General features: G+C 39.4%; 1 protein-coding gene across 1 annotated transcript in view; it reads right to left on the reverse strand.

The window, feature by feature from the left end:
- Window positions 1-2,109: 2,109 nt before the first annotated feature.
- Window positions 2,110-22,898, reverse strand: part of pepd (peptidase D) — a 102,321-nt gene continuing 81,532 nt past the window's right edge. Inside the window, exons 8-13 of the mRNA XM_056478010.1 lie at window positions 14,076-14,144; window positions 10,379-10,456; window positions 5,289-5,437; window positions 3,536-3,720; window positions 3,101-3,292; window positions 2,110-2,650 (exon numbers count right to left, since the gene is read on the reverse strand). Of these exons, the coding sequence (XP_056333985.1) occupies window positions 2,507-2,650; window positions 3,101-3,292; window positions 3,536-3,720; window positions 5,289-5,437; window positions 10,379-10,456; window positions 14,076-14,144 (817 nt within the window). The 3' untranslated portion in view covers window positions 2,110-2,506. The remainder of the gene's footprint in view (window positions 2,651-3,100; window positions 3,293-3,535; window positions 3,721-5,288; window positions 5,438-10,378; window positions 10,457-14,075; window positions 14,145-22,898) is intronic.

Here is a 22,898-nt window from a genome sequence, read left to right on the forward strand (position 1 = left end):
ATGATGGCTGGAACAAGCTTGATGGAAGTAAGTTTTAGTTTGAAACTGAAGTTTGAAATGGGATGAATGGATGGAATGATGAAAGGACAGACGAATGACAGGTCATTATTTAAATATAGACAGATAGATAGATAGATAGATAGATAGATAGATAGATAGATAGATAGATAGATAGATAGATAGATAGATAGATAGATAGATAGATAGATAGATAGATAGATAGATAGATAGATAGATAGATAGATAAACAGACAGGCAGACAGATGGACAGATAGATAACTAGAAATATAGATAGACTAGACAGACAAACAGACAGATAACTAGACAGACAGACAGACAGACAGACAGACAGACAGGCAGGCAGGCAGGCAGGCAGACAGACAGACAGACAGACAGACAGACAGACAGACAGACAGACAGACAGACAGACAGACAGACAGACAGACAGATAGATAGATAGATAGATAGATAGATAGATAGATAGATAGATAGATAGATAGATAGATAGATAGATAGATAGATAGATAGATAGATAGATAGATAGATAGATAAACAGACAGGCAGGCAGACAGACAGATTGACAGATAGATAACTAGAAATATAGATAGACTAGACAGACAAACAGACAGATAACTAGACAGACAGACAGACAGACAGACAGACAGACAGACAGACAGATAGATAGATAGATAGATAAAGATATGGATAACTAGACTGACCGACAGACAGACAGACAGACAGACAGACAGACAACTAGAAAGACAGACTAGATATACAGACAGACAGACAGACAGAGAGACTGAAAGCTAGATAGATAAGACAAAGACAGACAGACAGAGAGACAGAAAACTATATATAGATAGACAGACAGACAAAGACAGACAGACAGAGAGACAGATAACTAGATAGACAGACACTGACAGACAGATAGACTTAGCTTATAAGCATGAATTAATCTAATTAGCATGTTTTCAGTACGAAATAGCATGTTTCCAGTATAAAATATGCTAACATGTTATATTTTTTGCATGAATTAGCATGTTTTATTGTGAATTGGCATGTTGTTAACATAAATTTAGTATGAAGCAGCATGTTGTTAACATGATTTTAGTACCAACTACCATGTTGTTTGCATGTTACCAGTATGAAATAGCATGCTGCTAGCATGTTTCTATTATGAATTAGCATGTTTTTAGTGCGAATTAGCATTATGAATTTGCATGTTGTTAGCATGTCGCTAGCATGCTTCTAGTATGATTTAGCATGTTTTAGTGTGATTTAGCATGTTTTAAATGCTCTTTTCATGTTTCCAGTATGCATGTTGTTAGCATAAATTTAGTAAAAATTCACATTGTTAGCAAGGTTCCAGTAAGTATTAGAATTGTTGTTAGCATGTTTCCAGTATGAATTAGCATGTTTTGGTGTGATTTAGCATGTTTTAAATGTTCTTAACATGTTTACAGTATGAATTTGCATGTTGTTAGAAAGTTTCCAGTATGCATTACCATGTTGTTAGCATGTTTCCAGTATGAAATAGCATGTTTCTAGTATGAATTAGCATGTTTTAGTGTGATTTAGCATGTTTTAAATGTTCTTAACATGTTTACAGTATGAATTTGCATGTTGTTAGAAAGTTTCCAGTATACATTACCATGTTGTTAGCATGTTTCCAGTATGAAATAGCATGTTTCTAGTATGAATTAGCATGTTTTAGTGTGATTTAGCATGTTTTAAATGTTCTTACCATGTTTAAAGTATGAATTTGCATGTTGTTAGAAAGATTCCAGTATGCATTACCATGTTGTTAGCATGTTTCCAGTATGAAATAGCATGTTTCTAGTATGAATTAGCATGTTTTAGTGTGATTTAGCATGTTTTAAATGTTCTTACCATGTTTACAGTATGAATTTGCATGTTGTTAGCATTTATTTATTAAAAAATTCCCATGTTGTTAGCAAGTTTCCAGTATGCATTAGCATGTTGTTAGCATGTTTCCAGTATGAATTAGTTTACTGCTAAGCTAATAATGAAAATTTGACAAAGACACATGGGATTTAAATGAGACAGAACCTTCAGAATGAGTAAATAAATTTCACACACAGCTCTAAATGATGCTAGAAAATCTGATGTTTATTAAAAATAAGCATAGCATTGTCTTACAAACCTGCAAAAAGGATACAGAATAAATGCTAAATATTACAAAATCAGGCTAAACTAGTGAGCTGTTTTCTTGTTTTTTTTCTTTAGCATTAAACTTTTTTGTTAAATGTCTGCTGCAGTTTATGAAAGCATATAATTGATTAGTAATACTGATTTCCATTAGAGAAGCAGCCATCATGTGACTAGATTTTCCCTTTATAGTGAGAAATAATTAGAGACAGTTGTTTTTAGTCTGATATAATGCTCCAGAAATGTGTGTGTGATGATAATGGAGATCTTCAGAGTTTCTGGCTGCTGATTGGACAGTACTCTTCAGAGTTTCTGGCTGCTGATTGGACAGTACTCTTCAGAGTTTCTGGCTGCTGATTGGACTGAAGGGTTTGGACGTTTCCTCCGCCATGAAGGCCTCGATTTCCTCCACGGTTCGAGGAACGCAGGTCAGCAGCTCCACACCGTCAGCAGTCACCGCGATATCATCCTCAATGCGCACCTGATGAAACACACACACACACACACACACACACACACACACACACACGCACACACACGCACACACACGCACACACACACGCACACACACACACACACACACACATACACACACACACACACACACACACACACACACACACACATACATGCAAACACACACAACACGTGCACAAAACACACAGGCAAACAGGTAAACACACACAAAGAAACACACAGACACACAAACACACACGGACTCACAAACAAATACACATGCACAAACAGAGACACACAGACACATTAAAAACACAAACATACACACAAACACAGACACGCAAACATATGCACACACACACACGCACGTCTTTTATTTTGGTGATTTAATCCTGTTTTCTGCTTGGCATTTTGTTTCCCTTGATCCCCTGGTGTGTGTATATGTCTGTGTTTGTATGTTTGTGTGTGTTCTGACCCCGCCGAAGCCTCGGAAGCGTGTCAGCACTGCAGTGTTGATGAAGCCGCACTGAGCAGGAGATGCGAGCGCTTTATCCAGCAGGTGATTGATGAAGTAGATTCCTGGCTCCACCGTCAGGACCATCCTCTCCTGCACCACACGACCCATGCGGAGACTCTTCAGACCCGGCTCATCCACACGCTCCACTCCCTACACAACACACACAGATCAGGAGACATACACACATATACACACACATACACAAGAAGAGAGATGAGGAGACAGAACACCATGGTGAAAACATGGTAACACATTCACTCATTTAGGAAAAGCTGCAAATGTACATTATGGTTTTAGCCGAATGACTGTTTCACACAATATAACATGTTCAGGGATGTGAGGACAGTAGACATTATGAATACTGAATAGATGTTTGTTTTTCTGTGATCTGACCTCTGGATATCCTCCCACATCGTGGACGTCGATGCCCAGCAGATGTCCAAGTCCGTGCGGCATGAACACTGAGCCCAGATGAACCTTCAGCATCTCCTCCACGTCTCCATGCAGGATCCCTATCTTCAGCAGCTCCTCCAGGTGGACCCGGTCAGCCAGACGGTGCATGTCTGTCCACTTCACCCCTGAGCAGGACAGCAGAGACAATCAGACACACAGCAGAGCTCAAACACTAGCCAAAGTATACACTTTAAAGTCGCCATGAAACCTGAGTTAATATTGTCCTTTTTTCCCATATTGTGACATGAGATTTCTGATTAAGTGTCTTAAAATGAGAGAATAATGCAGGGCGGTGCACAATTTCAAATTAACAGGGTTACTGGAAGATGGGAGATGCTAACAAAATGAAAGAAGATTGATAAATGGACAAATGCAGAGCAAAAACGAGACGCACGCTGATATCCCACCCTAAAGGATGATATCCACACCCCAATAGACTAAAAGCCCCACCCCAAAGGACTGATAGCTCCACCTTAAAAGACTTATAGCCCCGCCCTAAAGAAGTGACAGCCCCATCCAAAAGGACTGATAGCCACAACCCAAATGACATATATACCCGCTTTAAAGGAATAGTCCCACCCAAAATGACAAATAGCCCCACCGTAAAGGACTGATAGCCCCACCCTAAAGGAATGACAACTCCACCCTAAAGGAAATATAGCCCCACCCTAAAGGACTGATATCCCCACCCAAAATGACTAATAGCCCCGCCCTAAGGGACTAATAGCCCCGCCCTGAAAGACTGATAGCCCCATCCTAAAGGACTAATAGCCCACCCAAAATTACCTGCTCTAAAGGACTAATAGCCCCGCTCTAAATGACTGATAGCCCCACACTTAATGATTGATAGCTCCTCCCTAAAGGACTCACAGCCTCGCCCTAAAGGACTGATAGCCCCACCCTAAAGGACGGATAACTCAGCGCTAAAAGAATGATAGCCCCGCCCCAAATAACTAATATCCCTATAAAGAACTAATAGCCCCGCCCTAAATGACTGATAGCCCAATACTAAATGACTAATAGCCTCATCCTAAATCATTGATAGCCCCGCCCAAAAAAGACTAATAGTCCTGCCCTAAATGACTGATAGCCCTGCCCTAAATGACTGACAGCCCCACCCTTAAGGACTGACAGCCTCACCCTAAAGGACTGACAGCCCGATCCTAAAGGACTGACAGTCCCGCCCTAAAGGCCTAATAGCCCCACCCTAAAGGACTGATAGCCCCACCCTAAAGGACTGATAGCCCCACCCTAAAGCACAGATAACCCTGCCCTGTCGGACTGACAGCCCCGGCCTAAAGGACTGATAGACTCGCCCTCAATGACTGATAGCCCTGCCCTAAATGACTCATTGCCCCAGCCCAAATGACTGATAGCTCCACCCTAAATGACTCATAGACCCACCTAAAATGACTGATAACCCCAACCTAAATCACTAATAGCACCGCCATAAATGACTGATAGCCCCGCCTTACAATGACTGATAGCCCCACCCTAAATTTACACTTACTCCTGTTTGTACCATCAATCTGGCAACCTGTATCTGCACTGAGTCACTGTCGGAAAAGGGTGAAAATACCCTCTCTGATGTTTTGAATTTGGACTGCAATACCTAGTTCAACTAGTTCCTCCAAACTGCACCTTTAAGCAGTAAGTTTGCTTTGAAAATGTGGATGTGTCCTCATGTCTGTACCTGGCTTGATGGCGGCCATTACAGCTCTGGAGGACTTCAGCACGGCTTCATAAATGGCTCTCTGGTCGGCGGTGAACTTGCCATTGGCTGGGAAAGAGCAGGTGATGTCTGAGGAGTAGCAGTAATATTCACCACCCATGTCAAACAGACTGAAAAACAGACAGAAACACAACTGTTGTGGAGGACAACCCATCTGCAGCAACCTGACAGCAGATCTAACACACTTCTAAAGCTGTGCTTTAAGTTTAATATTTGGTAGAGTTATAGCATCAAAAAGAAATGATCTATACCAGTGGTCACCAAACTTGTTCCTGGAGGGCCGGTGTCCAGCAGATTTTAACTCCAACCCTACTCAAACACACGTGAACAAGCTAATCAAGGTGTTACAAGGTATACTTGAAAGACCCAGGCAGGTGTGTTGAGGCAAGTTGGAGCTAAACCCTGCAGGGACACCCCTGATCCCCTGATCTATACTTTATTTTATTATATTATTAGCACTATTATATCGCTGGTTCGAGTCCCGGCTGGGTCAGTTGGTGTTTCTGTGTGGAGTTTGCATGTTCTCCCCGTGCTGGCGTGGGTTTCCTCCGGGTGCTCCGGTTTCCCCCACAGTCCAAACACATGCGCTATAGGGTAACTGATGAATTAAATTGCGTGTGAGTGTGTGTATGTGTGTGTGAATATGTGTGTATGGGTGTCCGGAGGGTATCCGCTGTTTAAAACATATGCTGGAATAGTTGGCGGTTCATTCCACTGTGTCGACCCCTGATGAATAAAGGGAATAAGCTGAAGGAAAATAAATAAATTAATGAGTGATACTCTAAGTGTGTGGAAAAGTTAATATTTTTGTTGATCATGATGAAATGTATTTTGTTTGATAAATTCTTTGAAGTTTATGAAAATCTGTTAGAAATAAATGAAATCCAGCCTCTCTAAAATTGCAAGTTTTTATCTTGTATGTCTTATTTTTAGGACTACAAGAAAAGAAAATCTAAATAGGAAGACAAAAACTACAAATACCGTTTTTTTGTTAATGTTACGGTAGAAACAATGCATATAAATTTAATGCACAGGAATAACAAAAACAATCAAGTTCTCTCATTAGCAATTTTCTGTATATTTCTTAAATTCATTCATTTTCTACAGCTTTTCCGGGGCCGGGTCGCGGGGGCAGCTGTCTAATGCTGCGTTCACACCAGACGTGGAAGAAGCGTCAAGCGCCAGTGATTTACATGTTAAGTCAATGCAAAGACGTGAATAGACATCCTGCGGCGCGATACGTGCGAATGAAGCAGTGCGAGTTGAGCGTTTTGCGCGAGTGTACTTAACGCGCGTAACGCTCGAGTTGGAAAATCTGAATGTAGAAAGGTTCGTTGTGAGGGAAGAAGAAGACAGGGTCGGCGTTAAGGCAAGTGACAAGTTTTATTATTATTTTAATGCTGAGCAACACGCTCCACAATGTGCTGGCTGTTACTCGGTTCTCTCTCTCCCGACTGGTCTCTCTTGCTCCCTTAAGAAGGCGTCTCTCCGGCCCAATCACTAGAGAAAGCAGGTGTTATTAATTATTTCTGATTGGGCTACTGACCAGCCGCCGGTGTCTCCACTCTCTCTCTCCCCTTTCCGGGTGTTCGGCCCCACTCTCCCCATCACACTGAACTTTAGCGGGACATTTGCACCATGTTAACCAATCAGGAGCTTTCTCTTGTAGGGGTGTGATTATGACGTGGCGCCTGTTGTTGGTGACCCGGGGAAAAATCATCCTGCTGACACCGGACTATAGTTCATCATACTGGGCTCAGCTCAGTCAGAAGCACTGCTGAAAGCTTCCATCATCCAGGTATAGTTTCTGGAGGAGTTTGGACCTGGAGTCTGGAGGAGGGTGCACCAATAAAAAAGATCTCGTGGACTCAGACACAGCACTGAACAAATATATGCTGTTTTTGAGCCTTCCTAAAGCGGATAAACACAGCTATTCTCTCAATAATATTCATGTTAGCCTTTTAGCAATGAAGCTAGAGTCACCAGGCAGACAGAAGTCCTGCCTATCACGTGAATCCACGTCTGTTGTGAAGTGAATTTGACGCGCGAGTAAACTCAAAATGTTCACGGTGTCTATTTACACGTGTATAGCGTGTTTATCTGATGTGAACACAGCATTAGGAGAGAACCCCGGACTTCCATCTCCCTAGTCACTTCCTCCAGCTCCTCCGGGGGGGATCCTAAAGCCTTCTCAGGCCAGCCGAGAAACATAGTCACTCCAGCGTGTCCTGGGTCTTCCACGAGGCCTCCTCCCAGTGGAACATGCCTGGTACACCTCCCTAGGTAGGCGTCGAGGAGGCATCTGAAAAAGACGCCCAAGCCACCTCAGCTGACTTCTCTAGATGTGGAGGAGCAGCGGCTCTACTCCGAGCTCCTCCCGGGTGACAGAGCTCCTCAGCCTATCTATAAGAGTGCGCCCTGCCACCCTGCGAAGGAAACTCATTTCGGCCGCTTGTATCCGAGATCTTATCCTTTTGATCATGACCCAAAGCTCATGACCATAGGTGAGAGTAGGAACGTAGATTAAACGGTGAATCGAGAGCTTTGTCTTTCATCTCAGCTCCTTCTACACCACAACAGACCGGTACATCGACCACATTATATTGGTGCTGCTGTCAATCTCACGCTCCATCCTTCCCTCACTTCTGAACAAAACCCCAAGATACTTGAACTCCTTATTTTTTTACTCCTTTGTTTTAGTTGAAATTCTGCATATCTAGATATAAAGGCCTGCAACTTGTTACAACTTTACAAGACTTATCAAAAGACATGAATATTAATATGATTGCACTACAGTAAATATGCAAGTCAGTGGTTCTTAACCGCTGGAACATTCTCGTGGGGGGCGAGTAGGCTGCAGCAGTGTTTCCCAACCCTGTTCCTGAAGGCACACCAACAGCACATATTTTGGATGTCTCCCCTATCTCACCCATTCACTTCAGGTGTTGGAGTCTCTTCTAATGTTCTGGTGAGTGGATTCAGGTGTGTTTGATTAGGGAGAGCTTGAAAATGTGTACTGTTGGTGTGCCTTCAGGAACAGGGTTGGGAAACACTGGGCTACAGGATGGGAGAAAAAAAAAGGCAAATTTGTGATCTTTGTTTGGATTCATCGGATCTATTTTCGCTGCTAAAATAGACCAAAACAGTCCTTAATAATTTCATCAAAAATATAAGTGACTTAATATTCTTAACTTGTTTGTTGACCTGTCATATGAAATCAGTGTGACGTTTTCAATCGTGAGGTGATGGTAAATTAAGTGAGGGTCCATTGTCAGCTCTCTTGGTCGTCAGGTCGTGTGATGTATGGTGCTGATCCGTATTCAAATGTTATAAATATAAAAACACCACAGTTAGAAAAGTAACTGCAGTATGTCAATTTAGTTTATTCATGTGTGCTGCGCTCATAGACTTCAGAAAGTAGCGCTCATTTGTTTGATTTCTCCTCGAGAAGCTGCGCAAGCCTCAAAAGTTTAAGGTCCTTGCTCCCTGACTGAGTCCGAAACTTTCGTATTCGTTTTTTTTCATATTCGTCATTTGGTGGCTCTCAATTCACAAAAACACTCCTCAAAATATTTGCTACGGACGTGAAATATGCTTTTGTGAAATACACGCACGCAGCCACGCACACACAAACATGTTCAAATACATTTATGCTGTTAATAAATAAGTAACAATAAGTTGTTGTAACAGCAACACGTTTTGTTTTCAGAGTAAAAATGTAATGATTTGCCAATGCAAAGAGAGTACGGCCACCTCCACCACACTATAAACCCAAATGCTCAAAATAATTAAATTGATTGAGTAGTATAAACTCAATTTTCTAAAACAGTTCTACTAACTCAAATAGTTTAAGTTTGTGTGACTTTTTTATAGGTTTTGAGTGAATTAAACTTATTATTTTTGATTAACTGGAACAACTTGCTCATTAAGTAAGTGCCACTTAGGAGTATCATTTAATTTTACTTGTTAATGTCAATTGTATTTATATAGCACTAATAAATGCAACCAAAGGTTGACCAATGTGCTGCACGATACAAATCACAAAGAGAAAGATATAAAATAAGATTTTTTTTTTGTAGTTTCAACATGCTGACTGCGTATGACATCAACCTGTGTGTGTGTGGTGTTAAAATATTTAAGTTGATTTCATAACAAGTTTTAATTTAACTGTAATGAAAAGGTCTAAGTAGCATGTAATCAAAATAATTAAGTTTTGAAGACTTAAATCTTTTAAGTTCATGAACTTAAAAATTTTGAGGCAACGAGTTACATCAAATTTTTTGAGTTCTGCTTACTTATTTGGGTTTACAGTGCACTTCAAGCACTGATTATAACACAAACAAATCATCCTCCTTGCGACTTTTTTTTGTAGTTATCAAAAGCGTTACTGCTGTAAACTATCATTACCTTCACATGCACTGTAAAGAAAATCCTTAAATGATCAGTTTTCCATATTTTGTGATTCATATTTTTATTTTCCCCCTTTTATTCATGCTTTTGAATCACATTAAGAGACCTTGATCTTTCTTGCAACCACTTTTAACCTCAAAGTGACTTGTATTGACATTTATAATAGTTGCAGTGCTATATAGTCTGGGTTGGTGTTGTGTACTACACTACACACACCTTGAAATGGTGCAATTTCTGTTCATTTATTATTCTCTAAATATTATTATCTCCTGTATATGCATTTCCTTTTACACTACTGAAATGTCACTAAAAGTCACTTTATTAAACTGTAGAGTTGAATTTTCAACATCAGAAGAGGACAGAGCAGAGATCAACATCCCATAATGCAATTCACCACCACAAATAAACCCAAAATACAGAAACTGTTCATTAACAGATGTTACAGTGTGTGTATTTCTCTCACAGCGTGTTAGTGTCTGTTGTCCAGCAGAGGGCAGCGTGTGTCTACTTATAAAGAGAAGATGAAGCTGAACACCACAAAACCAGCACAAATCAACAAGAGAACAGACAGACAGCATGCTTCAATCAAATAAACATGATATTTAAACTAAAAGAACTATATTATTTAAACTTAAACTCACCACATGTCTCCGTCCTGGATGGTTTTGTCATTGGGAGCTCCGGCGTGTCCGTAATGCAGGATGGAGGAGTTATTCCCACTGCCAGAAATGCACATGTTAAAACCCTCAAACTTTAATTAAACTTGACTACATTATCCAGATTCCTTAAATGACCAGTGATGATCAGTAGCACTGATGTGTGTGTTATTAGTTAAACTTTGGAATTAAGCTTTGACTGAGAGCTGAAATTAACATCAAACTTCACTTTGAAGTTCTGCCTTGAGTCAATTGAACAGTTTATTCCTCTGAATGAACAGAGCTGATGATAAGAGACAGCACTACCCATCACATGTAGGGTACACTTCACTGAAAATGTTGGGGGCAGCACGGTGGCTCAGTGGTTAGCATTGTCACCTCACAGCAAGAAGGTCACTGGTTTGAGTCCAGGGTCAGTTGGCGTTTCTGTGTGGAGTTTGCATGTTCTCCCCGTGTTGGTGTGGGTTTTCTCCGGGTGCTCCGGTTTCCCCCACAGTCCAAACACATGTGCTATAGGGGAACTGATGAACTAACTTCTAACTAAATTAACTGAATTGATTGATAATCTAAATTGTTACAGATTTAAAGAAGGCATTTGATGCAATAAATCAAAATATATTGGTAAATAAATTAGAAAGGTATGGTATTAGAGGAGTAGCCATGGATTAGATTAGTTATTTAAAAAACAGGCAACAGAAATTGGCAATCCTCAATCTTCATACCTAAATGTAAACTGTGGCATACCACAAGGATCAGTTTTAGGTCCAATATTGTTTATAATTTACATTAATGATATGTGTAAGATATCAGAGTTGTTGCAGATGATACATGTATTGGGCGACGCAGTGGCGCAGTAGGTAGTGCTGTCACCTCACAGCAAGAAGCTCGCTGGTTTGAGCCTCAGCTCCGGTTTCCAAACACATGCGCCATAGCGGAATTGATTAACTAAATTGTCTGAAGTTTATGAGTGTGTATGGGTGTTTCCCAGTGATGGGTTGCAGCTGGAAGGGCATCCACTGTGTAAAATATATGCTGGATAAGTTGGCGGTTCATTCCGCTGTGGCGACCCCAGATTAATAAAGCGACTAAGCTGAAGAGAAAATGATACAAGTATCTTTTGTTCTGGGGATAATTTACCAAAACTCATGGAGTTGATTAAAACAGAAATTAATTAATTGAAATTGTGGTTTGAGGTAAATAAATTGTCATTAAATATAAGTGAAACAAAGGTTATGTTATTTGGGAAAGTAAAAAGTAGTCATAATATAGATTTAGTGGTTATAGAAAGAGTATTTGCAATTAAGTTTGTTGGTGTTGTATTGGATCATAAAATTAGTTGGAAACCGCAAATAAAAAATGTGATATCAAAACTAGTAAAAACTGTAGCTATAGTGTATAAAGCAAGACTTATCATGGACAGTAAATCAATGTATATATTATGGCTCGTTTCCACTGACTGGTACGGTACGGTTCGGGTTGGTACGGGTCTCCTTTATCAGGCTTGCGTTTCCACTAACAAGGGTACCCTTTTGGTGGGCGTGGTGTATGACAGAAAGTTTCAGATGACGTCATTCTCACTCGAGGAAATGTCTACAGTAAAGGTGTACAGGTCACTTACATATCATATGAGCAGCACTTCTCACAACACAGATGCTTTACACACATAAATACTTGTGTAGAAATGTTTATTACTGACTTTTCTATAAACATGAGTTGATTATAACTGCAGATCAATGACAGTGTGAAACAGCCTACTGTAACGTCTGTAATTATATTAAATAACTATATAAATGAACATATATAAACACATACAGCCCCTTACAGTCTCTGATATGTTACAAACTACAGAAGAACTACATATAGCAGACATTTCGTCAGTATTTAGGTTCAAAAACAACACAAAATATAGCCTACAGTCAGTGAAAACCTCTCATCTGTGTCTGTAATCTTCAGCAGCACATGTAGCCTCTGTTAGACAGTAATTCCGTCATTCCCAGTTCATATTAGTCCAAAAGGTGAAGATAAGTTAGTTATACATGGCATTTTGTTCATGTTTGCTGAATAATAATGTGCTCCTTTTTTTCCGGCTTCTCCTTTGTTTCTTCACGCTTCACTCTCGCGTTTGTCAGTGTCTGACAGGATCGGGTTTCAAAAGCACGTCAATAATCAAGCGCAGGTTATTATCATCAGCTCAAGAAGTTTGTTATTTCAGATATAATGTTAGACGCGCGCGAGCGCTAGCAAGAAAGCGTAACCGCTCGCGCCTCAGACTGCCTCGTAAAAAACTACGCGGCACAGGGTAAATCTGCTCTTGTGGCTGTTTATCAAGACGACGACAAGGTTTGTTTGAGCCCAGATCGACCATGGCTCGTTATTATATCTATTTATAATTCCGCTGTAATCTCTCGGCTGTGTATTTCAAACATGCCGTTTTTTTTGTTTTCATTCTGGCTTGTTATGTAAGCGAATGACGTATCTCTGTAAACCAATAGCGTTCAGCTGCGCGTGTGGCTCCGCCTTTTGGTACCCTTTCTCGTGTTTGGTACCCTTTCGAAAGGGTGCCGGAAAAGTGGTACGGTACGGTTCGGTATGCTTTTTGACAGTGGAAACGGCCATAAAAGCGTACCAAGCCGAACCATACCGTACCACTCAGTGGAAACGGACCATTATATACCTGTTATTTGCAATACTATGTATTATTTTTGGAGTCAATGTTACAAAATGTACATGTACAACTGTAATCAAACATATGTCAAAGATGCCAAAAGGATAAAATATGTCTCATGTAAAAACAAGAGATAAGTAGGAGAAGAAGAAAGTTTGAGTAATAGATGAATGATGTGTGTGGTAATGGGGTGGGAAAATAATTAGCTTGTGCTTCATCCCACTCCATTTTCGACCATGTTGAAATGTAATTTTAGTTAAAGATATTTTAAGTATGATAATTATGCTCGAAAATAAATCAAATCAAATTAAATCAAAAGCCATAGTGAATGAGTGTGTGTGTGTGTGTGTAAATTGTACCGAGTACTGTGTGTGTGTTTTACAATACTGAGTTGCAGCTGGAAGGGCATCCGCTGTGTAAAACATACCCTGGATAAGTTGGCGGTTCATTCCGCTGTGGTGACTTCTGATAAATAAGAGACTAAGCCGAAGGAAAATGAATGAATGAAAATGTTATGTGGAAACATGTACATGTGGATTTGAGATTTAAGAGCTGCAGCAGATAGTTTGATGAGAGAAATGATGGAAATGTGAGCTTATTCTTCATATATAATCAAATAATATCAAAAGTTAAATTAAAACACACACACGCACACACACACACACACACACACACACACACACACACACACACACACACACAGTAATAACGATTTGCTGTGGTTATTGCAGTGTCAGGTCTGGTGTTGTTTGTGTAATATTCAGTGAGAACATCAGTAATTACCACAGCAGACTCTGAGTGCTGACTGAGCTCTTTCTCTCTCAGTCTGGATAGTTTACAAGTTTCCTCGTCTTCTGCACTGTAGTGTGTGTGTGTGTTTGTGTACAAGTTTGTGCATGTGTGTGTGCTTGAGTTTCTGGGTGTTTATGGGTCTGTCTGTCTGTCTGTGTGTGTGTGTGTGTGTGTGTGTGTGTGTGTGTGTGTGTGTGTGTGTGTGTGTGCGTGGTGTGTTTTTACCTTCCGCAGATGCAGGTGTACGAGGTGTGCCGCATCCCTCCGCGAGAGTAACAGTAATGCTGGAACAGACTGAAACACACACATGACTCAATGAAATCAGACAAACAAATTACATTCACTTAATACACCATTAAACATGTACACTAGGACATCACCTATACACTATACTGTATAACTGCAGGTTAACCATGTTTACATATATAATACCTTTAACAGTTAAAGCTATTAGTAATTAGTTCATTAAAGTTATTAGTAACGAATAAAGTTACAGTTGAAGTCAGAATTATTCGCACCCCTTTGGATTTTTTTTCTTTTTAAAATATTTCCCAAATGATGTTTAACAGAGCAAGGACATTTTCACAGTACACAATCTCACGGCAATTCGTAACTTTTTGATTTAGTGGCTAATTCGTACAATCTAATTCATACAAGTTAGTACGATTTGCTCATCCCCCAATGACGGTTGGGTTTAGGGGTGGGGTTAGGTGCCACGCCTCCTTTTTAAAAATCGTACAATTTCGTACAAATGAACTCATTCGAATTAGCCACTAAACTGACAAAACGTAAAATACTTACGTTTTCTCGTGAGATCAGACTGGTATGTCTGATAATATTGTTTCTTCTGGAGAAAGTCTTATTTGTTTTATTTCAGCTAGAATAAAAGCAGTTTTTAATTTTTTATAAATCCATTTTAGGGTCAATATTATTAGCCTCTTTAAGCTATATTTGTTTCCGATAGCCTACAGAACAAACCATCATTATACTATAACTTGCCTAATTACCCTAACCTGCCTAGTTAACCTAATTAACCTAGTTAAGCCTTTAAATGTCACTTTAAGCAGAATAGAAGTGTCTTGAAGAATATCTAGTCTAATATTATTTACTGTCATCATGGCAAAGATAAAATAAATCAGTTATTAGAGATGAGTTATTAAAACTATTATGATTAGAAATGTGTTGAAGAAATCTGCTCTCCGTTAAACAGAAATTGGGGAAAAAAAAAATTCAGGGGGGCTAATAATTCTGACTTCAACTGTATTTGGTATTGCAATAATGTGCACCTTTTGTAAAGCTTCTTTGAAACAATCATTATCTTATGCAAATTATTTATACAAATAAACTAGAATTGAACTGAATTGAATTTTGCAGGAGGAAAATGATGCATAATCTTAGTTTGGACTATTAAAACTGAATGCATTGCACGTTGATTTACACGACATTTTGAATTATAAATAAATTACCTGAAACCTAAGACAATGTAAAATATCATACATCTAATATGTCTAAAACAAGGAGGCACAGTGGCTCAGTGGTCACTGTCACCTCACAGCAAGAAGGTCGCTGGTTTGAGTCCAGGGTCAGTTGGTGTTTCTGTGTGGAGTTTGCATGTTCTCCCCGTGTTGGCGTGGGTTTCCTCCGGGTGCTCCTGTTTCCCCCTCAGTGCAAACACATTTGCTATAGGGGAATTGATGAACTAAATTGGCCGTAGTGTGTGAATGAGTGTGTATGGGTGTTTCCCAGCACTGGGTTGCTGCTAGAAGGACATCCGCTGTGTAAAACATATGCTGGAATAGTTGGCGGTTTATTCCGCTATATGGCTGATAAACAAAGGGACTAAGCTGAAGGAAAATGAATGAATGAATGTCTAAAGCAACACTGAAACCTTTCTTGTTCATTTTCCCACAGTGACCTGCTCTAACATTGCAAAGTGCAACCTGAAGAGTCTGAAAGGTGCCATCAGTCGATATGAATGAAAAGTGGCGGCCTCAGAAGACCTTGATAACTTCATACAGGAACTACTCCTCATAACAACAAAACAGAGATGCACACTGATATAAAGCAGACACATCAGAGATTTTCATCTGCTGCAAAGCATCCTACAGACATGCATTAAAGGAAAGCATAACCTGAAGATCAGACACTTTTAGCAAACACAGAGCAACAGACTAAGGCTGCATTTACACTGCAGATCTTGATGGTCAATTCCGATTTTGTGACTTTATCCGATTTTTTTGATGACCTGCTTACATCAACATTTAAAACTGACTCGTATCCGATCGTCTGCATTTACACAGCACAGGGCAAAGTCCTGACCAGGAAAAAAAAGAGCGGGCGCTGACTAACAACTAATAATTAAAGAGCGCTCTTTTCTCTATTCCTGTATGTAATCTGTTCGCAGCTGTTGACAAGCTGTTTTACTATAGTTTATGACAGAAAGGTTCTCATTTGGCCATCTTCTTTTGATATATGAGCTTCTTTAAACCTTTAGGCATCTTAATGTCATGTATATGGCGTGATTTATGCATGTGATGTGCACTAGTTTTATATTAGTTTATATTGGTTGCGTGGCGGACATTGCGCTCTCTCGCTCTTGTTTACATGCTTAAATACCTGTGCTATATGACAATATGAAAGCTGTTTAAGTCCTTGTGTATAAGATTTAAGGTTTGGGACTCTGCTGAAGTCTGTTCTGAAAAGAAAGTGTCAGAGTTGTCGTCATTCGCTATACGCTTATTTCACGCGGCCGCCATTTTAAAGAACCAAAGCGAGGCTGTGGTGGGAAGAAACTCGGAAGTATAGGACCAGCACTGTAAACATTGCAGTGACATGCTTTGGACTACAAACCTCCAGCTGTTGCCGAGATTTCAAAATACAGATATGGTATAAACATCACTTTAATATCAGTCAGTAAGTTTAATTTAAACAATTAAAAGCAATTTAGCATCAAACAACATCACAAGCTCTGTAAGAGTAATATGCTCAAGTGTCCTCCTAGGCTTCAGTTCATGGCAGCAGGTAAACAGAGGGGACGCTTCCCTGCTTCAGCCTATGTAACTTGGTGAGCGATAAACACTGCAGTCCTCTGTAGCACACCCTCGTGTTGTCCCGGTACTGAAGTTTTAAAACAGTCTAATTCCCGCTAAGTTAAAATTGAAGCGCTGCTGAGCGCTGATGACTCGACTGATCTTCACGGCTGCTTCGCGATCCAGTCTCCATGTATCTTGTGTTTGCACTCAGTTTACCGCTCTTCACCCAGTGCAAACACAGATACACGAAGACTGGAGCGCAAACGCGAAACAGCCATAAGGATCAGTAGAGTCATCAAGCAGATCGCTCGGCTGTGTTTGTGCTCAGTAAACAGCGGAGGGTGAACTGATGACCTTCTCGGCCAAATCACAAGCATATCTGTTGAGCACGTGAACACAATGGCCAATCAGCACTGTTTTAAGAAAGCCATCAACAGTGCTTTAAATGTTAGCGGGAAATTGACAAATTTTCTTTTAATTCAGTAACGTGACAAGTCTAATATAGTGAAAGAATCAGTTCATTAACTTGAGTTTGATAAATGACATCTAAAACGTGTGTTTGGGAAAGAAAACGTTAGCTAACTAGTGCCATTTCCCTTAACTTAGCTGAAAATGAGCTCTGATATCCCTTTATATTTTCACCATTCATTCAGAACGGACCTTCGGGTCACTCAGAAGGCGGTGAAATGATAAATTTGTGTCTCTTTCTATTCGCTGATAAGATATACAGCCAAGTACACAACGTTCTAATGTAACTCCCAACGATACTTCCGGGTTTCTTCCCACCGCAGCCTCGATTTCGCTTTTAAAAATGGCAGCCGCGTGAAATCAGTCTATGGTGTTTAATGACGCGCGAGTCGCATCGACAGGTGAAAATCTGATCTACCTGCTTACACTGCAGACACAAGGGCACAGATCCCATTCATATCGGATAAATTTCCACATATGAACAAGAACATATGAATCTGATTTGAGTAAATCGGAATCCATGTGATTTGTTCCTGCTTACACGTACATGGGACATATCTGATCTGTGCCACATGACTGGATAAAAAAAGCCTAACAACACCTCAAACACAAGCGCATGAATATGCCTAATTAGCATATGACCTGCCTAATTACCCTAACTTTAACCCAATTAACCTAGTTAAGCCGTTAAATGTCACTTTAAGCTGAATATCTTGAACAATATCTAGTCAAATATAATGTGCTGTCATCATGACAAAGATAAATAAATCAGTTATTAGAGATGAGTTATTAAAACTATTATGATTAGAAATGTGCTGAAAAATATTCTCTCCGTTAAACAGAAATTGGGGGGAAAATAGAGTAATAATAATTAAGGAGGACTAATAATTCTGACTTCATCTGTATATAAAAGAGATATGCCTGAAGCATGAAACACCCGTCACCCAGTTCAAGAGCAAAGAGGATGAGAATCTGTTTCTGAAAGTGTGTGTGTGTGTGTGTGTGTGTGTGTGTGTGTGTGTGTGTGTGTGTGCTTGTCTCAGCCTTAATTAAAGCATCACACGCAGCCATCAGGATGTCGGTGAGAGGGATTGATGCCGCCGCCACATGAAACAAACCATCATGACACATCAGACTATTAGAGGAAGAGCTCTGAATCACACACACAAACACACACACACACACACACACTCTCATCCTCTAATGGAGCGACTCTTGACTCGTCTCTGTTTGGGCTCTTTCTCCTCTGATCAGCACAGATATGCTTTCAAAGAGAAATCAGCCTAAGAGAAGAAAAAGAAAATCACGGCAGATTCTGAAGGCTGTGCTCTGGTCGCTTCGTTTGGCGATGTTTTAACGTAGAGCAAAAGTGTAGAGATGGCATCCTTGAAGCTGCTTTATTTTGCACCAATTTATAGTCAGGAAATTATTACAAATGGACGCGGATCTGAAATGTACCGTGAGTGATGCATTTCAGCTTCACAAAAATGTAGACAGCACCCTCTAGTGGATTTTTCATCTGAAACGTGCAGGAAAATGTACTCTAAGTAGCGTATTTTAAATTCGCTAAAATGTAAACAGCACCCTCTAGTGGATTTTTCATCTGAAACGTCCAGGAAAATGTACTCCAAGTAGCGTATTTAAATTCGCTAAAATGTAAACAGCGCCCTCTAGTGGATTTTTCATCTGAAACGTGCAGGAAAATGTATCCTAAGTAGCGTATTTTAAATTCGCTAAAATGTAAACAGCGCCCTCTAGTGGATTTTTCATCTGAAACGTGCAGGAAAATGTACCCTGATTAACGTATTTAAATTCGCTAAAATGTAGACAGCACCCTCTAGTGGATTTTTCATCTGAAACGTCCAGGAAAATGTACCCTAAGTAGCGCATTTTAAATTCGCTAAAATGTAGACAGCGCCCTCTAGTGGATTTTTCATCTGAACCGTCCAGGAAAATGTACCCTAAGTAACGTATTTTAAATTCGCTAAAATGTAAACAGCACCCTCTAGAGGATTTTTCATCTGAAACGTCCAGGAAAATGTACCCTAAGTAGCGCATTTTAAATTCGCTAAAATGTAGACAGAGCCCTCTAGTTGATCTGTCATCTGAAACATACAACAATGTAAAGCAAACGCATTTCATATTTGCAAAAATGAAAACAGCGCCTTCTAGTGGATTTGTCATCTGAAACGTTCAGCAAAACATACCCGGATTAACATCTTTTATATTGGCAAAAAATGTAGACAACCCCCTCTAGTGGAAGTTTCATCTGAAAAGTATTGCAAAACATACCGTAAGTCATACCGCATTATATATTCGCAAAAATGAAGACAGCGCTCTCAAGTGGATTTGTCATCAGAAACACAGAACAAAACATGCCCTGAGTAGTGTATTTTAGATTTGCTTGAATTTAGACAGCTTAGTGTAGTGGATTTGTTATCTGGAACAAACAACAAAATATACCTTATGTAAGGTATTTCAGCTTCACAAAAATGTAAACAGTGCCATCTAGCGGATTTGCCATGTGAAATGTGCAGCAAAACAAACCCAGAAGAACGTCTTTCATATTGGCAAAAACAGTGCCCTCTAGTGGACTCGTCACGTGAAATGTACTGCAAAACGTACCCTAAATAACAGATTTTAGATTGGCAAAAATGAAAACAGTGTCTTCTAGTGGATTTGTCATCTGAAATGTACAATTAAATGTACCCTAAGTAACATATTTTAGATTTACAATGATGTAGACAGCGCCCTCTAGAGGATTTGCCATTTAAAACATACAAAAAAGGGCACCCTAATAATGTATTTCAGATTTGCAAAAATGTAGACAGTACCCTGTTGTGGGTTTGTCATCTGAAATGTGCAGCAAAATGTACCTTGAGATACGTATTACAAAACGTACCCTAAGTAACATTTTAGACTAACAAAAATGTAGACAGTACCCCCTAGTGGATTTGCCATCTAAAAGTGTACTACAAAAAATGTCCTAAGTAACGTAATTTAGCTTCGCAAAAATGTAGAAAGGGCCCTCTAGTGAATATAACGTACCCTAGCGTATTTTAGGTTCACAAAATGTAGACAGTGCCCCTAGTGAATTTGTCATCTAAAAATGTACTACAAAATGTACCCTAACGTATTTCAGATTCGCGGAAATGTAGACAGCTGCCCCTAGTGGATTTGCCACCTGAAACGTACAAAATGTACCCCAAGTAATACATCTTAGATGTACCAAAATTTATACAGCGCTCTCTAGTGGATTTGTCATCTGAAGCATACAACAAAACATTACAGAAATTATGCATTTCATATTCACAAAAATTAAAATGGCACCCTCTATTAGATTTATCAACTGAAACGTACAACAAAATTTACACATAACGTATTTTAGATTTGCAAAAATGTAGACAGCGCCCTCTGGTAGATTTTTCATCTGAAACATGCAACAAAATGTACTCCTAAGTAACAGACTTTAGATTTGCAAATCTGAAAACAACACCCTCTAGTGGATGTGTTATCTGAAATGTATAACAAAACATACCATATATAATGCATTTTATATTTAAAAAACTGAAAACAGCGCCCTCTAGTGGATTTGTAATCTGAAATGCACTACAAAACGTGCCCTAAGAAACGTATTTCAGCTTCAGAAAAATGTAGACAGCACCCCCTAGTGGATTAGTCACCTAAAATGTACTACAAAATGTAGCCCAAGTAATGTATTTATAACTCACTAAAATTTAGACAGCACCGTCTAGTGGCTTTATCAGCTGAAATTTACTACAAAATGTACCCTAAGTCAAATATTTCAGATTTGCAAAAAATTAGACAGCGCCGTCTAGTGGACTCGTCATCTGAAACATACTACAAAACATACCAGAAATTATGTATTTCATGTTTTCAAAAAATTCAAACGGTGCCCTCTAGTGGATTTGTCATCTGAAACGTACAACAAAAGGTACTGTAAGTAATAATTCAGATTCAAAGCTAATTTCAAATAAGTAATGCATTTCAGATTTGCTCAAATTTAGACAGCGCCATCTAGTGTATTTGTCATCTGAAACGTACAAAAAAAATACCATAAGTAACATATTTTAGATTTATAAGAATTACAACACTGCCCTGAATTTGTCATCTGAAATGTACTACTAAATGTACCCTGAGTAGCGCATTTCAGATTTGCGTACAAAGTACTGTAATGTTTTTTATACTGGCAAAAATGTAGACAGCACCCTCTAGTAGATTTGTCATCTGGAACGTACTACAAAACGTATTCTAAGTATCGTATTTCAGATTCACAAAAAAGTAGACAGGACCCACAGGTGGATGCTATTAAAATGCAGCAAAACGTACCCTAATTACCAAATTTTTAGATTGGCAAAAATGAAGACAGCGCTCTCTAGTGGATTTGTTATCTGAAACGAGCAACAAAATGTACCCTAAGTATTGTTTCTTTTAGATTTTTACAAATGTAAACAGCACCCTCTATTGGATTTGTCATCTGAAATGCACTCTAAAACCTACCCTAAATAATGCATTTTAGATTTGCAAAAATTTAGACAGCGCCCTCTAGTGGATTCGTCAAGTGAAATGTACTACAAAACCTACCCTAAGTAATGCATTTCAAATTTGCAAAAATTTAGACAGTGCCCTCTAGTGGATTCGTCATGTGAAATGTACTGCAAAACGTACCTTAAGTAACGTATTTCAGATTTGCAAAAATTTAGAGAGTGCCCCCAAGTGGATTCGTCATGTGAAATGTACTGCAAAACGTACCCTAAGTAACGCATTTCAATTTAGACAGCGCCCTCTAGTGGATTCGTCATGTGAAATGTACTACAAAACCTACCCTAAGTAACGCATTTCAATTTAGACAGCGCCCTCTAGTGGATTCGTCATGTGAAATGTACTACAAAACCTACCCTAAGTAATGCATTTTAAATTTGCAAAAATTTAGACAGTGCCCTCTAGTGGATTCGTCATGAGAAATGTACTGCAAAACGTACCCTAAGTAACGCATTTCAATTTAGACAGTGCCCTCTAGTGGATTTGTCATGTGAAATGTACTGCAAAACATACCCCAAGTAACGTATTTCAGATTTGCAAAAATTTAGAGTGCCCTTAAGTGGGTTCGTCATGAGAAAAGTACTGCAAAACGTACCCTAACTACCGTATTTCAGATTTGCAAACATTTAGAGAGTGCCCTTAAGTGGATTCGTCATGTGACATGTACTGCAAAACGTACCCTAAGTAACGCATTTCAATTTAGACAGCGCCCTCTAGTGGATTCGTCATGTGAAATGTACTGCAAAACGTACCCTAAGTAACGCATTTCAATTTAGACAGCACCCTCTAGTGGATTCGTCATGTGAAATGTACTGCAAAACGTACCCTAAGTAACGCATTTCAATTTAGACAGCGCCCTCTAATGGATTCGTCATGTGAAATGTACTGTAAAACATACCCTAAGTAACGTATTTCAAATTTGCAAAAAAGTAGACAGTGCCCTCTAGTGGATTCGTCATCTGAAACGTGCAACAAAATTTACCCT

Source organism: Danio aesculapii, chromosome 18 (genome assembly GCF_903798145.1).
Source record: "Danio aesculapii chromosome 18, fDanAes4.1, whole genome shotgun sequence".
Taxonomy (NCBI): Eukaryota; Metazoa; Chordata; class Actinopteri; order Cypriniformes; family Danionidae; genus Danio; species Danio aesculapii.